Here is a 19,286-nt window from a genome sequence, read left to right on the forward strand (position 1 = left end):
AGTAGATACCGAATAAGAATATAATCACCCTCGGGCGCGCAATGCTTATTTACAACAGCCTTCCTTCCTAAGAATCAGCCCTTCCGTGGTGTAGAGAGAGGTTGTTGTTACACTCCAAGGTGTTCCCCAGGTTGCCTTTCCTGAGCTTCGATCTTCCGGCTCTCGTTTACTAGCTGTTGGAAACTACGCTGCATTAGGCCTACAAATTGTGTATGGGTGAAACAGTGGCGCATCTGCGGTCCCTCCTTCCACTAGGCCTCCACTGACCTGTCTACTGCTGCCCGTGTACCCCTTGAACCAACATCTTAAAATAAAAAAATAATTATTTTGATTATAAAAAATAAGATCGTGTTGAGATCTCAAATGCAGACATTTTAACATTAAAAACAAACACACAACAAAAATCTGGAACTGTACTAAAAGGTCCACCAGCTACAATTACTTTCTCCTGCAAGAAGTTAACTGAAAGGTTTTTTTGGAGTTGTGAACACAGATATGGCATCCACCGAGTGTTGTCCTGTCGCGTCTCCTTTAAATTATTTCCAATAAGATGTTAAACTATTAATTTAATAAAATCAATAATTAAAAAAATAATTGAGTAAGTCAAAAGCACATTGCAAATAAACATTAATTACAAATCAAGAAGCATGGCGCGTCCGAGGGTGAGTAGATACCGAATAAGAATATAATCACCCTCGGGCGCGCAATGCTTATTTACAACAGCCTTCCTTCCTAAGAATCAGCCCTTCCGTGGTGTAGAGAGAGGTTGTTGTTACACTCCAAGGTGTTCCCCAGGTTGCCTTTCCTGAGCTTCGATCTTCCGGCTCTCGTTTACTAGCTGTTGGAAACTACGCTGCATTAGGCCTACAAATTGTGTATGGGTGAAACAGTGGCGCATCTGCGGTCCCTCCTTCCACTAGGCCTCCACTGACCTGTCTACTGCTGCCCGTGTACCCCTTGAACCAACATCTTAAAATAAAAAAATAATTATTTTGATTATAAAAAATAAGATCGTGTTGAGATCTCAAATGCAGACATTTTAACATTAAAAACAAACACACAACAAAAATCTGGAACTGTACTAAAAGGTCCACCAGCTACAATTACTTTCTCCTGCAAGAAGTTAACTGAAAGGTTTTTTTGGAGTTGTGAACACAGATATGGCATCCACCGAGTGTTGTCCTGTCGCGTCTCCTTTAAATTATTTCCAATAAGATGTTAAACTATTAATTTAATAAAATCAATAATTAAAAAAATAATTGAGTAAGTCAAAAGCACATTGCAAATAAACATTAATTACAAATCAAGAAGCATGGCGCGTCCGAGGGTGAGTAGATACCGAATAAGAATATAATCACCCTCGGGCGCGCAATGCTTATTTACAACAGCCTTCCTTCCTAAGAATCAGCCCTTCCGTGGTGTAGAGAGAGGTTGTTGTTACACTCCAAGGTGTTCCCCAGGTTGCCTTTCCTGAGCTTCGATCTTCATGCTCTCGTTTAGTAGGTGTCGGAAAGTAGGCTGCATTAGGCCTAAAAAATGGGGAATGGGGTGGAGAGAGATGGTGTGTTACACTCCAAGGTGTTCTCCAGGTTTCCTCGCCATTGCTTCGATCTTCCGACTCTCGTTTAGTAGTTGTAGAAAACTACACTGCATTAGGCCTACAAAATGGGTATCGGGTGGAGAGAGATGGTGTGTTACACTCCAAGGTGTTCCCCAGGTTTCCTTGCCATTGCTTCGGTCTTCCGACTCTCGTTTAGTAGTTGTAGAAAAGTACACAGCATTAGGCCTACAAAATGGGTATGGGGTGGAGAGAGATGGTGTGTTACACTCCAAGGTGTTCCCCAGGTTGCCTTTCCTGAGCTTCTATCTTCAGGCTCTCATTAAATTGTGGTTAAATGGAACAACTGCATTTGGCGTACTAGTTGGTTTGGGGCCTACTATCGGTGTCTGCCACTCCTTGCTGTTCTCCTGGTTTCCTGTCCTGAAATTCCATTTTCAGCCTCTCGTTAAGTAGTTGTTAATGTTAGACTGCATTTGGCCTACTAGTTGGGTTGGGGCCTACTATCGGTGTCTGCCACTCCTTGCTGTTCTCCTCCACTGAACAAAGCTGTGCCGCCTGTTTACTACGGTTGCCAATTTTGAACTGCATTTCGACTACTTACTGATTTGGCCCTACTCTCTGTGTCAGCCTCTCATTCCAGTTGTCCTCCACTGCAATGCCCCCTGGTTATTCCTGTGTTACCAATTTTGAACTGCATTTAGCCCACTTTCTTCTTTGGGCCTATATCTGTGTTTCCACTTCATCGTGCCCATTGCCCAGCCAGTGATAGATGAGTCTGCTGGTACATTGACCCATAACGCAACATTCCCCGTGCACGCTACACAACAACATTGTGACCCTGCTGAAAGTCAGGTTGCTCTTCCCGCATACCATACCACCTTACACGGGGACAAAGAGGAAGGTGCAGATGAAAGTGCAGGTTCCTTCATCAGGTGGGGGGAGGAATACTAGTTGGCGACGTCACTGGCACAGGGCCTCTCATAGTACGCAAAAGTGTTGCTGCCGGTGGGAGGCGCCCCCGCCGTGCAAACACACCGCTGTACTTTGAGGGGCCCTGTGCCAGTGCCAATGCCAACGAGTGGGCCCCCCCTGCTTGCTCAGGATCACAGCACTTGCAAAGTTGAAATACTTACCTCTCCCTGCTCCACTGCCGTGACGTGGTCCAGATTTACTGGGCCCACTAATTACTTGAACCAGCCCTACCCCCCACAACTTTAGCCAAATGACCCCCAATTTCAAATGCCTTCCAATTATTTTAAGGTAAATTACGCTTGACAAGCTTCATTAAGAAGAATGGATGGTTTTGACATTAAAATGGGCACTCTAGGTGTTTTCCTGGCCCCCACTCACTGCCGACTATGCTGCCCCATTGACTTGCATTGGGTTTCGTGTTTCGGTCGATCCCGACTTTACGTCATAATCGGCCGATTTCACTCGACCCGACTTTGGACATAGTCGGGTTTCGCAAAACCCGGCTCGACTCTAAAAAGGTCAAGGTCGCTCAACTCTACCCGTAAGGACATTGCTCTCCTTGTTTTGCAGTTTCTAATGCATTGCAGATGTGGTCCTATGCTTATGACGACCGACTGAGAGGCCTGAACACCCGACCTGTGCATATTTCCAAAATAAGTCATTGAATAGCTGTCAGAATGTATAGACTAGTATGTGCCTGAAAACGTGTCCTTTTAAATACTCATCTGAGATACAGAGCCGCCTGTGTTTGGAATAGCTGCTGATTGGGGTGTAGTTTTCTAGCTTCCCCGGATCACTGTTACTGTAATGCTCCAGATCCTGTGCGATGTCCTTGGAGGTTGCGTTTATTTTTCTCCACATCGGATCTTTTATTTATTATTTTTAAAGTGTGCGTATGTTTAGCACAAAAGGGACTTTTTTAATATTCTGGTCTGATGTCTATTCTGTAAAACAGCCCTTTCTTTTTCTGTACTGTGGTGAATAGAACGCTAGCATTATAATTTCATAAAGTTCTGGAATGCTGAGCACAGGAATCTTGGAACGATTAGCGATTGCTGCATTACATAATAGGGAGCCTCTCACTTGGAACAATGGAGCTCCATTCCAAGGCTTCATCAGTTGTAAATATATTCATATATTACTCGCCGCGCTTACCTTTGTTACCAACTTCTTTATTCGAAAATGGAAGGATTTTTAAAGCCATTTAAAATTTTTTGTATGCAAAATATTCAGAAAAGGGCATCGTATTTCTACTCTTCAAAAGCCACCTGTTGCTACTCCTGACATGTCCTTTTTCCATAAATACTTGGATTCACCATTATGTGACAATTGTGGAGCATCTTTTCTAATAACTTTGCGTGAAACTGCCCCATTGTTATTCCTCCTAATGTTGTATGAATAAATAGACAACTGGGTGTTACCATTCTCCTTGTCACACCAGTAGTAGGTGTGTCCCTATATGAGTTGATACTAACCCATCATCAGAGTTGACATTGTCAGACTGTATAGCATCCACCAGTTGTCAGCCTATTCACACGTTTCATGCAGAAGTTACAGAAACGGTGCCATGTAGACGGACGGGTCCGCTTTAAATGTAAATCCAACAGTTATCTTCTTATACCTTAATGTTCAATTCGCTTTTACTGTGTCTTGGCCACTACATATTATTTTTACTATAGATGGGTAGGTTTGGGTAGGGGCAGTTTTGCCTTTCACCAAACTTCTAATTTCAGGAAAATTGTGGCAAAATTGTATGACGATAGTGCAGCCTTTTAACTGTTAAAGATTGGGTTGTTGCTGCTGTCGAATCATCTCTCCTGCTTGAGTGAGACCTAGGATATTATCCAGTAAGGAAACAGATGGTTCTTTGATGTCATTCTCAGTCCAATTCCTCTGCATAGGTTGACGACACTCTTCATGTTTATACAAACCTTATGTTTTTGCACAAGTTAGCCTAAAAAGGTTTAGTGGAAGTAATAAGACACTTTAGGGCTCAGTCTGGTGGCCGTATTAATCTGACCCAGATCGGAACGCAGTGTATAGACTGACCGGCGGCTCTCCCAACCAGAGAGTGACCGATTCATGTATTTCTAGGCAGCGGTCACGCACCAAGCTTCTGAATTATAAATTGCTGTTTATCTCTTTTTGCCGCTTCTAGGTTATTCCAGCTAGAGGAAAATCTTCATTTACAGTTGTTTTCCTGCCAGATGAAGAAGGAAGTTATGAAAGTTCATTATTTATAAACACTTCCTCACATGGTGTTATGTCTTACCAGGTAAGGAGGGTCCGCTGCATCTGGGGAAGGGCACAATCTCTCCTGCTAGTTCTCCCTAATGTATAGACTTGTAGATGGTTGCCAAGACTGACATGGAAGAGATTCCCTAATGGATTTAGAATATATGGATATAATTATTAGTGATGAGCGAATATACTCGGTACTCGAGATTTCCCGAGCACGCTTGGGTGTCCTCCGAGTATTTGTAAGTACTCGGAGATTTAGTTTTCAGCGCCGCAGCTGAATGATTTACATCTGTTAGCCAGCATAAGTACACGTGGGGGTTGCCTGGTGGCTAGGGAATCCCCACATGTACTTATGCTGGCTAACAGATGTAAATCATTCAGCTGCGGCGCTGAAAACTAAATCTCCGAGTACTTACAAATACTCGGAGGACACCCAAGCGTGCTCGGGAAATCTCGAGTACCGAGTATATTCGCTCATCACTAATAATTACTGATGCGCCGAATCAAATAGATGACTTAACAGATGAGCTTTTTCCTGTAGACTTTGCCGTAAAGTTTAATTTAGCTTTGAACAGGCAAAAGTTATTCAGACTATGTTTTTGGTCCATCCCAAAAATTTGTAGTAGACTGAACGGGTGCAAACTGATGCCATTTGGGAAACTTGAAGGGAACCTGTCACCAGTTTTTTGCAACCCCCTCATATCCTTTTACGTGCCCCTGCGTACCTCAGAAGTGTTTTATGATTGTCCCGTGCTGTATGTAAACTGCACCGTCCGGTCTGATGGGTGTCTTCACATTGTGATCAGCATTGCCCTGGTCCCTTCAAATACCACCTCTTATAGGCAGGGCTGGAAGTTGGAGTTGGTGTCCATTTTTTTGGAGTCGGTATAAAATGGAGCGACTCTAAAATATATAATAAATTGGGTTCAGTAGTTCAGTGCAGGATGTGCTGTAAATGTTTTCATAAGAATGTGGGAAAGTTCTGAAATGTCCTATAAATGTCCGTCCTGTTCCTGATCTAAGGATCTCGCCTTTTGTTGAGATGAATCTGTGCTGCACTTTTTGTACATGCTTAGTAGTGAGGCATGTATGAGGGAGTCGGAGACAGGGAAATTGTGGCTTACTGACTCCACAGTCCTGCTTATAAGTGCATGTAAGTGGATGATGTCTGTCTGTCATCCACATAGTGCCCGAAGTCTCGCGCCTGCACAGTGGAATCGGAGAGCTGCGCAGGCATGTCCCACTGTGCCCTATTAAACAGACAGAGATTCCACTGTGCAGGCGCGAGATTGAGGGAGAGATGTCACCCACTTAAACACTGCGCGGGACAAGTATAAAACACTTTGAGGATATAAAAAGGTTGCATGCACCCCATTCTTATAATCTTAGATGGTGCCACCAGTTTTCTTGTAGTTTTTTTTTTTTTTGTGTGAAATTAAGCTTAAAATAGTAATTAAAATGTATTAATGCAATGTTTGCACTGTTTGCAAACATTTCTATATGAAAAATATTATATATAATTTACCACTAGGGGGAGCATTTTCTGTTTTAGATCTCAAGCAGCTATAGTACTACTTAAAGGGAACCTGTCACCCCGTTTTTTCAGATTGAGATATAAATACTGTTAAATAGAGCCTGCGCTGTGCGTTACTATAGTATATGTAGTGTACCCTGATTCCCCACCTATGCTGAGAAATACATTACCAAAGTCGCCGTTTTCGCCTGTCAATCAGGCTGGTCAGGTCGGGTGGGCGTGGTGACATCGCTCTTTTCTTCCCCAGCTTTCCGTTGGTGGCGTAGTGGTGTGCGCATGTCCAAGTTCCGAATTCCCTGCGCGCACGTGAAGACACAGCGCGTGATCTGCGCTGTCATCCCTTTCATCAGTGGGGGCGGCCATCTTCCTGGGGCCGCGCGTGCGCAGATAGAGTGCTCTGCTGCACGGGGCTTCAAGAAAATGGCCGCGGGATGCCGCGCGTGCGCAGAAGAGATCGCGGCGGCCATTTTCCCAAAGCCGAGATGCAAACTCGGCTTTGGGAAAATGGCCGCCGCGATCTCTTCTGCGCACGCGCGGCATCCCGCGGCCATTTTCTTGAAGCCCCGTGCAGCAGAGCACTCTATCTGCGCACGCGCGGCCCCAGGAAGATGGCCGCCCCCACTGATGAAAGGGATGACAGCGCAGATCACGCGCTGTGTCTTCACGTGCGCGCAGGGAATTCGGAACTTGGACATGCGCACACCACTACGCCACCAACGGAAAGCTGGGGAAGAAAAGAGCGATGTCACCACGCCCACCCGACCTGACCAGCCTGATTGACAGGCGAAAACGGCGACTTTGGTAATGTATTTCTCAGCATAGGTGGGGAATCAGGGTACACTACATACACTATAGTAACGCACGGCGCAGGCCCTATTTAACAGTATTTATATCTCAATCTGAAAAAACGGGGTGACAGGTTCCCTTTAACAGCTTTACTGTTAGCCGGAAAATTGGGGCAGTAACTGCTGACATCACCATTCCCCTCTCCTTTTGGGTGGTCTAGTATCCGCGGGGGAGAATGAAGAGTAGCATCACAGGGCAGTGCCATTTTGTGTGTGACTGCCCTGCTCTGATAATGCTAATGGTACACTGTTCCTCCTTGATGTCGCTGCTATTCTGCCCTGATTTTCTCCTGCATTTTACTACTGTCAGCCTTCAATCTAGGATCTGTTCTTCTGGAAGCAGTACTGCTTCTGTTAGCAGATCCAGGGGCTCCATGAATATGGCAGCAGAACACTCCCACTACTGTGAATTGTGCAGCCCACAGAGGCGTGCCCAGTTCACAGCAGTGATAGTTCTATTACATTAGATCAGACGGGTGTCCATCTGTTATCTCCTATGACCATGGGGTGCTGTATTATGACACTGATAGTGTCGTGCTGCTACTGTGAAAGCAAGATGTCGGCCTCCAGTGCCTTCTTTAAACTCCTATAACACACGAAATATGTTTCGAATGCATTCAAAACTTGGTTATAACAGCATGTTATGCTACATTACATTGATTTATTTATGATCTACAAACCTGGTACCTTCCCTTTAAAGGTGATGGGCATAGTTTATAAGCCAAAATCGGGTGACAGGTTCCCTTTAAAAGCCGATTCAAATCAATCATGTACATCATAAAGAACTGAAGAGGTAATTTGTACGCAGGTAGCATCACTGTACATAATGTTTTTCTGTTTTAGGTGTTTGGCCTGGGGACTTTTCCTTCTGCCTCAAAGAATTCCAAGAACTCTTTTCACAAAACCGAAGTATTATTTCCTCGGATTGCAAATATCCATCTCTCACAAGCACAGGTGTGCCCAGATGTCAAATTCTGACACTTGACCTTACTGACAATCCACATAAACCAAATGATTCTCCTTCTTAAAAGACAGGCGCCTCTGAGGAATACCAGGATAAACTTTGTATCTTGGGTCATTTGGATGTATCAATTTTTTTTTAACGCAAATTTCTATTTAAGCTATTTGATGAAAAATCTTTTATTTTTTTTAAGATACATTACACTTGCATTCAGTACAATGTAGCTCATTACTATGGTGGAGAATTTTAAGGGTTTTACACAATAATAATCATACTACCTCTTCACACTTTTACATCCATCAAATAAGCAAAGTACTTTTATAATGGTTGAGACGTATTCCCCTGGGTAGGGTCATGTCTAGGTGCTTGTCCAGGGACTTCTAGTATCACCCATTAGATGTTTTTTGGGGTTGAACACTTTTTTGTTTTGTTGTTTGTCACTACGGGTGGTATGGTTTGCCTTTATTGTAACAATAAAAGTTCTTTTTAGCTACAGGGTATTTGCATGATTTTTGCTTTTTGAACCCTATATATATCTATTTTGGCGACGTATTCCCCTGGTCAAACTGCCCATGCACAAAGCAAACATTGAAGGTTTCTGGGACCTAAAAACAAATGTCATTGTCAGATAAGCACCAAAAACATAATTAGAAAATAATATGTCTGCCACGTCTATTATATTAACTGCAGCCATGTCCCATTAATTTAAAGTGAAGTGGGACTTCACCGGATGACTTTTCTAACCTCATGTCGGAAATATGTAAAAAATAAATAAATAAAAAATGAAAATGCTACCTCTCCCAAAGAAACATTTCCCATGCTAGTACAATCCATTGCCAAAATTTCCTCATTATCTGACAGTACATGTTGAATGTGTAAATGATCAAAATATCAATACAATAGGAGCCTAATAAAAAATTAGTTAAGTTTTTTTTTTTGCTTGTTTTTGTATGTTAGAAAAAAAACTTGCAAGTATTCATATATCATAAAGGATGCATAGTTATTTTTATGCAGTTAGCAATAAATTAGGGGATGACTTATGTTTATTTTTTTGTACATTCGCTCTAATCATGCAAAAAAATAAAGTTTGATTAAAGACCGCCCCTTGTATCACAAAAAAAAAAAAAAAAAAAAAACTCAATTTTTGGGAGTGCCACAATAAAAAAAAGTTGGGGTCATTAAACCACTGCAAGGTTAACTAATTCCATGGTTCCTTATAGCTTTCAGGCGTAGCACAAGACATAGGATGCCTCCGATATCGGTCAGCTGTACTCTTGTTTGGCCATGTTAGGTGTATGGTGGCTTTAGGCCGTGTTCCCACCAGACACGTCACTGTGTGGTCAGCTGAGGTTCTCATTATTTTAAAGTGAAGAATAGTGCTGTGAAACTTGATGAAACCCTGACAGTGTTAGTACAGCCATAGCTTTTGGTTTAAAGATGATCAATTAAAAGACATTGCAATGATTTAATGTATGTGTACAGTATGTATGTAAATATTCATTTTTATTGATAAATTATGGTATAACAATATTTTATAAAATATTGAAAATGTTTCTCATCTGACCACACAGATTTCTAGTGTTTCCTTGTGGGATGTGAAATGGTGACCTGCCTCTTCTCGCCGCATGTGTAGCGTAATGGCGAGTGCTGAGTCAGCGTACGAGTTTTCTGTTTTATTACCATACCACTCAATTATTGTGCTTTGTCTGCAGGCAGAAGCTGTAAACTCCAGTGTATGGCAGGTTCGTCTGAAGTGCAGCATTCCTTTCACACAGCGGCAGCCGTGCAGGGTACGTGACACTTGTCTTGTGGGTGCTATTCAGGCGGTCTGGAGTGGTCTAAACACGTTGCCTTTTGTGCCATGATTTGCAGAGCTGCTTTCTGTCCGGGCACCCTCTGCTGCTGCAGGTCTACTTTGCTGTCAGGCTGGATGGCAGCCAACATGACCTGGAGACCCTCAGGAAATACATACTGGAGAATATTTTTATGATCTTTGTAACAACTGCGCAAAATGAAGACATTGGTAAGACAAAGTGGAGCCATAAAATAATTATTGTGTGTGTATATACAAACGTTATGTAACAGCATTCTTTATACATGAGTCCGGCTATTTCTGCATACATGAGCATGAGGTTCTCTGAACATACGCCATCAAATTATGTATAAACCTATATAATTGGGACAAATCCAAAGTGCGTAAAGAACCATGTCTCTACATAAGTGGCAGCAGTAGAATATATGTATATTTGTATCACTGCTTGCATCTGGGTATTCATTCATTGGTATAAGACTGGTCCATTTTTCAAAGTAAAAAAAAATTCTTCAAAACAATTTTTGCTTCTTTTTTCCATGATATATTGGGCGTAATGTTTGTCATTTTTCTGTATCATTTATTTCTTTTTGCCAATATGAAATATAAATAAAAAGGTTGTGTGTCTATTTTTCATAGTTTTATTTTTGTGTTTGTCATGTTTTTTTCTTCCCGTCAGGAATCCGGGCTAAATACAACTTTTCAGATTAATAGCAGTTTTCTTTTTCCTTTTCTTCTTTGTTTTTTTTACTTTATTTTACATGTGGCGTCTCTCATAAGACCTTCGGGGTCATTTTGATATTTAAATAGATTTATTTATGTTATTGCTGGTTTCTCTTGTAATTCGGGATAACATACTCACTTCAGTTACAAGAGAATTTCAGCTTGTTGCTTGAACCGCTGAGCTGACCCAGGTCTGCTATGGTCCCGCAGCCTCTGCACCCACAATAATAAACCATCTCTGCCTTCCCTTTGGGGAGTTTGGTTGTGTCTGACAGTCGGCAGCTGCACGATCTCTGCTCTGCCTCTGTAGTAATATTCTAAAATGACATGGCAGAGTTGCATGCTGATCATCCATATGCTTTAAGTTGTTGAATGATTGCAAGCAGGTAATATAGGTTTTGCTGGCTGTTATGTATGTATATTTTGCACATAATTAATGTATGCTTTTCAGCTGGGTAGAATGCAAAGTGTTAATTTCTACTATCTGAATTTTCACTTTTTTTTTTTTTTTTTTTACCCATAGGTAATTCAGTGATTATGTACATACTGAATTCTGGCAATGGACTGGTCCATATGCAGGTAATTGCATGCTAGCATTTGGTTAATGTCTTTCTCAACAAATATCATGACATTATCAAGTTTTAACAAGCACTCATTTTCGCGCGCGCGCATGTGTGTGTGCGTGCGTGCGTGATCCCGCATGTGTGTGTGTTTGCATGCACACTGGAGAAAATGAATGCTTGTTAAAACTTGATAAATCAGCAGTGCATCAAATACTTATTTTTCCCACTGTATACCCCAGTTCTGTGTATGCAATTGAGGTCTACCTATCATATATTTATATATTCGGTGTCCATTTTGGTGGGGTTGGAGTCTATATAAAATGGAGTGACTCCGACTCCTAAAGTATATAATAAATTGGGTTCAGTAGTTCAGTGGAGGATGTGCTGTAAATGTTTTCATAAGAATGTGGGAAAGTTCTGAAATCTAATATATAAAGCTGAATGTGTGTGTGTGTGTGTGTGTCCGGGATTGGCATCTGCACCATCGCAGCTGCAGCCACAAAATTTTGCAGTCACACGTTTGGACCCCAAGAGCGTCATAGGCTATGTTGTGAGGCGAAATTTTAACCCCGCACGTTCCAATTCACCAAACAATTTTGCCCCTATCTACATAATGGGGAAAAAGGGAAAGGAAAAGTGTTGGAGGCAAATTGACAGCTGCCAGGTGTGAACAAGGGGGACTTAAAGAGTGAGAGCGATGGCGCCAAAGAGTATATACCATACATTTGCTAGGGTGGGGCCCCGACATGGGATACTCACCACACATGGGGATATGAACATGCACACAAAATGTGCCACACACTACCACGTGCTTGAACACATACCACCCTCAGCACACATTTCACCACACATACACCAACCTCGCCACATAAAAGTCGAAACACAAAAGTCGCCGCTCAAAACTCGCCACGCGCAAAACTCGCCACATGCAAAACTAGGCTCACGCAGAACTCGCCACACGTGCAAAACTCACCTCATGGAAAACTCGCCACATGCAAAACTTGCACACGCGGAAAAATTGCCACATGCACAAAACTTGCAACACATGCAAAAGTTTCCTCACACAAAACTTGCACATACTCAAAACGCACCACACATAAAACTCGCCACGCGCAAAACTCGCCATGCGCAAAACTTGCTGCACACAACTTGCTACACTAACCTGTCACATGCAGCTCGACACACAAAAAGTTGCTACACGCATGTCGCCACACAAAACTCATCTCACAAAAGTCGCTACATGCATGTCGCCACATGCAACTCAACACACGCAACTTGACACATGAAACTCGCCCTAAAACACACACAAGTCTGGTATTATGCTTCAAAAATAAAAATCTGATTAATAAGCAGACAAACTACAAGAGCAACAAATGTACCATATAGGAAATACGGCAGGTTGTCTATTATGTGTATGTGTGAGCTAATATATACTGCCAGGGGGGAGGGCTTCCTGTTGGCTGGGGATTTATCAGGCTGCCAATTTAGCTTACAAATACTGAGGTAAAAATACTGACCAAATAATGTGTGAACTGTTGTGAATTCTGTGGCAGAGCTCCCTCCTGTGGTCACAAGTGGTACTTCGGCTGATTCTCTCTGTGAGCTTCTGTTGGTGGAGGGAAGTGGTACTGCGGCTTCTGAGTTTCCTCCCTCAGGTGATCTGGTGAGGTCGTTAGGTGCTTCTCTACTTAACTCCACCTAATGCTTTGATCCTGGCTTCCTGTCAATGTTCCAGTGTTGGACTTGCTTTTCCCTGGATCATTCCTGTGGCCTGCTGCTCTGCATAGCTAAGTTCTTCTTTGCTATTTGTTTGCTATTTTTTCTGTCCAGCTTGTCTAATTTGTTGCTGGAAGCTCTGGGACGCAAAGGGTGTACCTCCGTGCCGTTAGTTCGGTACGGAGGGTCTTTTTGCCCCCTTTGCGTGGTTTTCTTTAGGGTTTTGTGTAGACCGCAAAGTTACCTTTTCTATCCTCGCTCTGTTAAGAAAGTCGGGCCTCACTTTGCTGAATCTATTTCATCTCTACGTTTGTCTTTTCATCTTAACTCACAGTCATTATATGTGGGGGGCTGCCTTTTCCTTTGGGGTATTTCTCTGAGGCAAGGTAGTCTTATTTTCTATCTTCAGGCTAGTTAGTTTCTCAGGCTGTGCCGAGTTGCATAGGCAGTGTTAGGCGCAATCCACGGCTGCCTCTAGTGTTGTTTGGAGAGGATTAGGGATTGCGGTCTGCAGAGTTCCCACGTCTCAGAGCTCGTTCTATGATTTTGGGTTATTGTCAGATCACTGTATGTGCTCTGACCGCTATGTCCATTGTAGTACTGAATTGCCTTTCATAACAGTGAACACGGTCTAATACAGGAGGAGATGACATACAGATATATACTATATACAGGGGAGATGACACACAGGTATATACTATATACAGGAGGAGATGACACACAGGTATATACTATATACAGGAGGAGATGACACAGGTATATACTATATACAGGAGTAGATGACACACTGGTATCTATAATATAACGCTGGGAGCGTCACTCTGTCCGAAGCCTCTATAGACTGCGCAAGCGCCGGCGCAGTCTGGGCCTCACAGAGCGACGCTCCCGGGAGATCGCGGTGTGCGTTCACACTGAACACACACCGCGATCTCCACCGCAGAAGCAGGGACCGCCAGGAGGGTGAGTATCGGCCTATATTCACCTGTCCCCGTTCCATCGCTGAGTGGCGCCATCTTCCCGGTCTTCGGTCTGTGGCCTTCAGTTCAGAGGGCGCGATGACGCGCTTAATGCGCGCCGGCGCCGCCCTCTGACTGAATAGTCACGGCCAGGAGACCGGGAAGATGGCGGCGCTCAGCGATGGAACGCCGGACAGGTGAGTATAGTAAGTGCTGGGGGGCCTGAGCTGGCGGCGATACCGGCACCTGACCCCCACAGCGCGCCGGTGTCCCCGCCTGCTCAGGCCCCCTAGCACTCGGCGCCGAGCGGGTCAGAGGCAGTACGGGGACGCAGGATGGAGCAGCACATAAGGATGGGGACGCAGGATGGAGCAGCACATAAGGATGGGGACGCAGGATGGGAGCAGCACATAAGGATGGGGACGCAGGATGGAGCAGCACATAAGGATGGGGACGCAGGATGGGAGCAGCACATAAGGATGGGGACGCAGGATGGGAGCAGCACATAAGGATGGGGACGCAGGATGGAGCAGCACATAAGGATGGGGACGCAGGATGGAGCAGCACATAAGGATGGGGACGCAGGATGGAGCAGCACATAAGGATGGGGACGCAGGATGGAGCAGCACATAAGGATGGGGACGCAGGATGGAGCAGCACATAAGGATGGGGACGCAGGATGGAGCAGCACATAAGGATGGGGACGCAGGATGGAGCAGCACATAAGGATGGGGACGCAGGATGGAGCAGCACATAAGGATGGGGACGCAGGATGGAGCAGCACATAAGGATGGGGACGCAGGATGGAGCAGCACATAAGGATGGGGACGCAGGATGGAGCAGCACATAAGGATGGGGACGCAGGATGGAGCAGCACATAAGGATGGGGACGCAGGATGGAGCAGCACATAAGGATGGGGACGCAGGATGGAGCAGCACATAAGGATGGGGACGCAGGATGGAGCAGCACATAAGGATGGGGACGCAGGATGGAGCAGCACATAAGGATGGGGACGCAGGATGGAGCAGCACATAAGGATGGGGACGCAGGATGCAGCAGCACATAAGGATGGGGACGCAGGATGGAGCAGCACATAAGGATGGGGACGCAGGATGGAGCAGCACATAAGGATGGGGACGCAGGATGGAGCAGCACATAACAGGATGGGGACGCAGGATGCAGCATGAACATAAGGATGGGGACGCAGGATGGGAGCAGCACATAAGGATGGGGACGCAGGATGGAGCAGCACATAACAGGATGGGGACGCAGGATGGAGCAGCACATAAGGATGGGGACGCAGGATGGGAGCAGCACATAAGGATGGGGACGCAGCATGGAGCAGCACATAACAGGATGGGGACGCAGGATGGAGCAGCACATAAGGATGGGGACGCAGGATGGAGCAGCACATAAGGATGGGGACGCAGGATGGAGCAGCACATAAGGATGGGGACGCAGGATGGAGCAGCACATAACAGGATGGGGACGCAGGATGCAGCATGAACATAAGGATGGGGACGCAGGATGGAGCAGCACATAAGGATGGGGACGCAGGATGGAGCAGCACATAACAGGATGGGGACGCAGGATGGAGCAGCACATAAGGATGGGGACGCAGGATGGGAGCAGCACATAAGGATGGGGACGCAGCATGGAGCAGCACATAACAGGATGGGGACGCAGGATGGAGCAGCACATAAGGATGGGGACGCAGGATGGGAGCAGCACATAAGGATGGGGACGCAGGATGGAGCAGCACATAAGGATGGGGACGCAGGATGCAGCATGAACATAAGGATGGGGACGCAGGATGCAGCATGAACATAAGGATGGGGACGCAGGATGCAGCATGAACATAAGGATGGGGACGCAGGATGCAGCATGAACATAAGGATGGGGACGCAGGATGGAGCAGCACATAAGGATGGGGACGCAGGATGGAGCAGCACATAACAGGATGGGGACGCAGGATGGAGCAGCACATAAGGATGGGGACGCAGGATGGGAGCAGCACATAAGGATGGGGACGCAGGATGGAGCAGCACATAACAGGATGGGGACGCAGGATGGAGCAGCACATAAGGATGGGGACGCAGGATGGGAGCAGCACATAAGGATGGGGACGCAGGATGGAGCAGCACATAAGGATGGGGACGCAGGATGGAGCAGCACATAAGGATGGGGACGCAGGATGCAGCATGAACATAAGGATGGGGACGCAGGATGCAGCATGAACATAAGGATGGGGACGCAGGATGCAGCAGCACATAAGGATGGGGACGCAGGATGCAGCATGAACATAAGGATGGGGACGCAGGATGGGAGCAGCACATAAGGATGGGGACGCAGGATGCAGCAGCACATAAGGATGGGGACGCAAGATGCAGCATGAACATAAGGATGGGGACGCAGGATGGGAGCAGCACATAAGGATGGGGACGCAGGATGGGAGCAGCACATAAGGATGGGGATGCAGGATGCAGCAGCACATAAGGATGGGGACGCAGGATGCAGCATGAACATAAGGATGGGGACGCAGGATGCAGCAGCACATAAGGATGGGGACGCAGGATGCAGCAGTACATAAGGATGGGGACGCAGGATGGAGCAGCACATAAGGATGGGGACGCAGGATGCAGCACATAAGGATGGGGACGCAGGATGGAGCAGCACATAAGGATGGGGACGCAGGATGCAGCAGCACATAAGGATGGGGACGCAGGATGGGAGCAGCACATAAGGATGGGGACGCAGGATGGAGCAGCACATAAGGATGGGGACGCAGGATGGGGACGCATGATGGAGCAGCGCATGACAGGATGGGGACGCAGGATGGAGCAGCGCATGACAGGATGGGGACGCAGGATGGGAGCAGCGCATCACAGGATGGGAGCAGCGCATGACAGGATGGGGACGCAGGATGGGAGCAGCGCATGACAGGATGGGGACGCAGGATGGGAGCAGCGCATGACAGGAAAGGGAACGCAGGATGGAGCAGCACATGACAGGATGGGGACGCAGGATGGAGCAGCGCATGACCGGATGGGGACGCAGGATGGAGCAGCACATGACAGGATGGGGACGCAGGATGGAGCAGCGCATCACAGGATGGGGACGCAGGATGGAGCAGCACATACCATGATGGAGACAATATACCAATATGAATGCTCGCCACCCGGGCGTAGAACGGGTTCAATAGCTAGTATACTATATACGGGGGAGATGACATACATGTACATACTATATACAGGAGAGATGACACACAGATATATACTATATACAGGGAAGATGACACACAGGTATATACTATATACAGGGGAGATGACACACAGGTATATACTATATACAGGAGGAGATGACACACAGGTATATACTATATACAGGGGAGATGACACACACACACATATATACTATATACAGGGGAGATGACACACAGGTATATACTATATACAGAAGGAGATGACATACAGGTATATACTATATACAGAAGGAAATGACACACACATATATACTATATACAGGGGATATGACACACGGGTATATACTATATACAGGAGGAGATGACACACAGGTATATACTATATACCAGGGGTGTCAAACTGCATTCCTCGAGGGCCGCAAACATGCGTGTTTTCAAGATTTCCTTAGCATTGCACAAGGTGCTGCAGTCATTGTGTGTAGGTGATTAAATTATCACCTGTGCAGTACAAGGAAATCCTGAATACATGACCTGTTTGCAGCCCTCGAGGAATGCCGTTTGACACCCCTGCTATATACAGGAGGAGATGACACACAGGTATATACTATATACAGGAGGAGATGACACACGTATGTACAGGGGAGATGACACACGTATATACAGGAGGAGACACACGGTATATACTATATACAGGAGGAGATGACATACCGTTATATGAAAAAGTTTGGGCACCCCTATTAATCTTAAGCTTAATGTTTTATAAAAATTGTTTTTTTTTGCTACAGCTATTTCAGTTTCATATCTAATATATAATTGCCTAGAATACTACTTCCTGCAATTTGTGCCAACTTCCGTGGCTTTGTCCGGAGCTAATGTCCGGAGCTAATGTCCGGAGATTAATTGCCTAGAATACTACTTCCTGCAATTTGTGCCAACTTCCGTGGCTTTGTCCGGAGCTAATGTCCGGAGCTAATGTCCGGAGATAAGTGACGTCAACAGTGTCCAGTGTCTGATTGGTTGCTGCCTGCTGCGAGCGACCAATCAGAAACGTGCCGTACTGTGACACACTCCGCCCGCCATTTTGGTGTGATTTTTGAATTTTTACCTCACAGCAAGTTTCTACTGCATGGAGGCGGGCCCAGTGACGTTGCTCTTCACGCTCCTGCCGAATTTCGTCAAAAAAATGATAATACCATTTACCAAAACTATATATATTTAGTTGTAAAGTGGTTCAGTGACATTTTCACACCAATTTTGAACTTTTGTTTGGTGTTTTCTCCATATACTGCCTATTATTTTTGTTCTTTCTTACTATTATTTATTAATTGTATTATTCTTACATTTGAATAAATAAAGTATATATGGATTCTAGACTCCCAATTCTTTAGAATCGGGCTGCCATCTAGTATCTAATAACTGTTGGACACAGTAATGTTTCTGCCTTGAAATGAGGTTTATTGTACTAACAGAAAATGTGCAATCTGCATTCAAACAAAATTTGACAGGTGCATAAGTATGGGCACCCTTATCATTTTCTTGTTTTAAATACTCCTACCTACTTTTTACTGACTTACTAAAGCACTTTTTTTGGTTTTCTAACCTCATTGAGTTTTGAACTTCATAGCCAGGTGTATGCAATCATGAGAAAAGCTACTTAAAGTAGCCACTTGCAAGTTGTTCTCCTGTTTGAATGTCCTCTGAAGAGTGGCATCATGGGCTCCTCAAAACAACTGTCCAATGATCTGAAAACAAAGATTATTCAACATAGTTGTTCAGGGGAAGGATACAAAAAGCTGTCTCAGAGATTTAACCAGTCAATTTCCACTGTGAGGAACATGGTAAGGAAATGGAAGAACACAGGTACAGCTCTTGTTAAGGCCAGAAGTGGCAGGCCAAGAAAAACATCAGAAAGGCATTGAAGAAGAATGGTGAGATCAGTCAAGGACAATCCTCAGACCACCTCCAGAGAGCTGCAGAATCAACTTGCTGCAGACGGTGTAACTGTGCATCGGTCAACTATACAACGCACTTTGCACAAGGAGAAGCTGTATGGGAGAGTGATGCGAAAGAAGCCGTTTCTGCAAGCACGCCACAAACAGTCGGCTGAGGTATGCAAAAGCACATTTGGAGAAGCCAATTTCTTTTTGGAAGAAGGTCCTGTGGACTGATGAAACCAAGATTGAATTGTTTGGTCATACAAA

The 19,286-nt window shown here is 45.1% G+C and overlaps 1 protein-coding gene across 1 annotated transcript in view; it reads left to right on the forward strand.

Annotated features, from left to right (window-relative positions):
• Positions 1 to 19,286, forward strand: part of TMEM131L (transmembrane 131 like) — a 203,978-nt gene that overhangs the window by 83,692 nt on the left and 101,000 nt on the right. Inside the window, exons 6-10 of the mRNA XM_069744093.1 lie at positions 4,692 to 4,808; positions 7,997 to 8,107; positions 9,827 to 9,904; positions 9,987 to 10,137; positions 11,171 to 11,226. Coding sequence (XP_069600194.1) covers positions 4,692 to 4,808; positions 7,997 to 8,107; positions 9,827 to 9,904; positions 9,987 to 10,137; positions 11,171 to 11,226 — 513 coding nt within the window. The remainder of the gene's footprint in view (positions 1 to 4,691; positions 4,809 to 7,996; positions 8,108 to 9,826; positions 9,905 to 9,986; positions 10,138 to 11,170; positions 11,227 to 19,286) is intronic.

Source organism: Ranitomeya imitator, chromosome 1 (assembly GCF_032444005.1).
Source record: "Ranitomeya imitator isolate aRanImi1 chromosome 1, aRanImi1.pri, whole genome shotgun sequence".
Taxonomy (NCBI): Eukaryota; Metazoa; Chordata; class Amphibia; order Anura; family Dendrobatidae; genus Ranitomeya; species Ranitomeya imitator.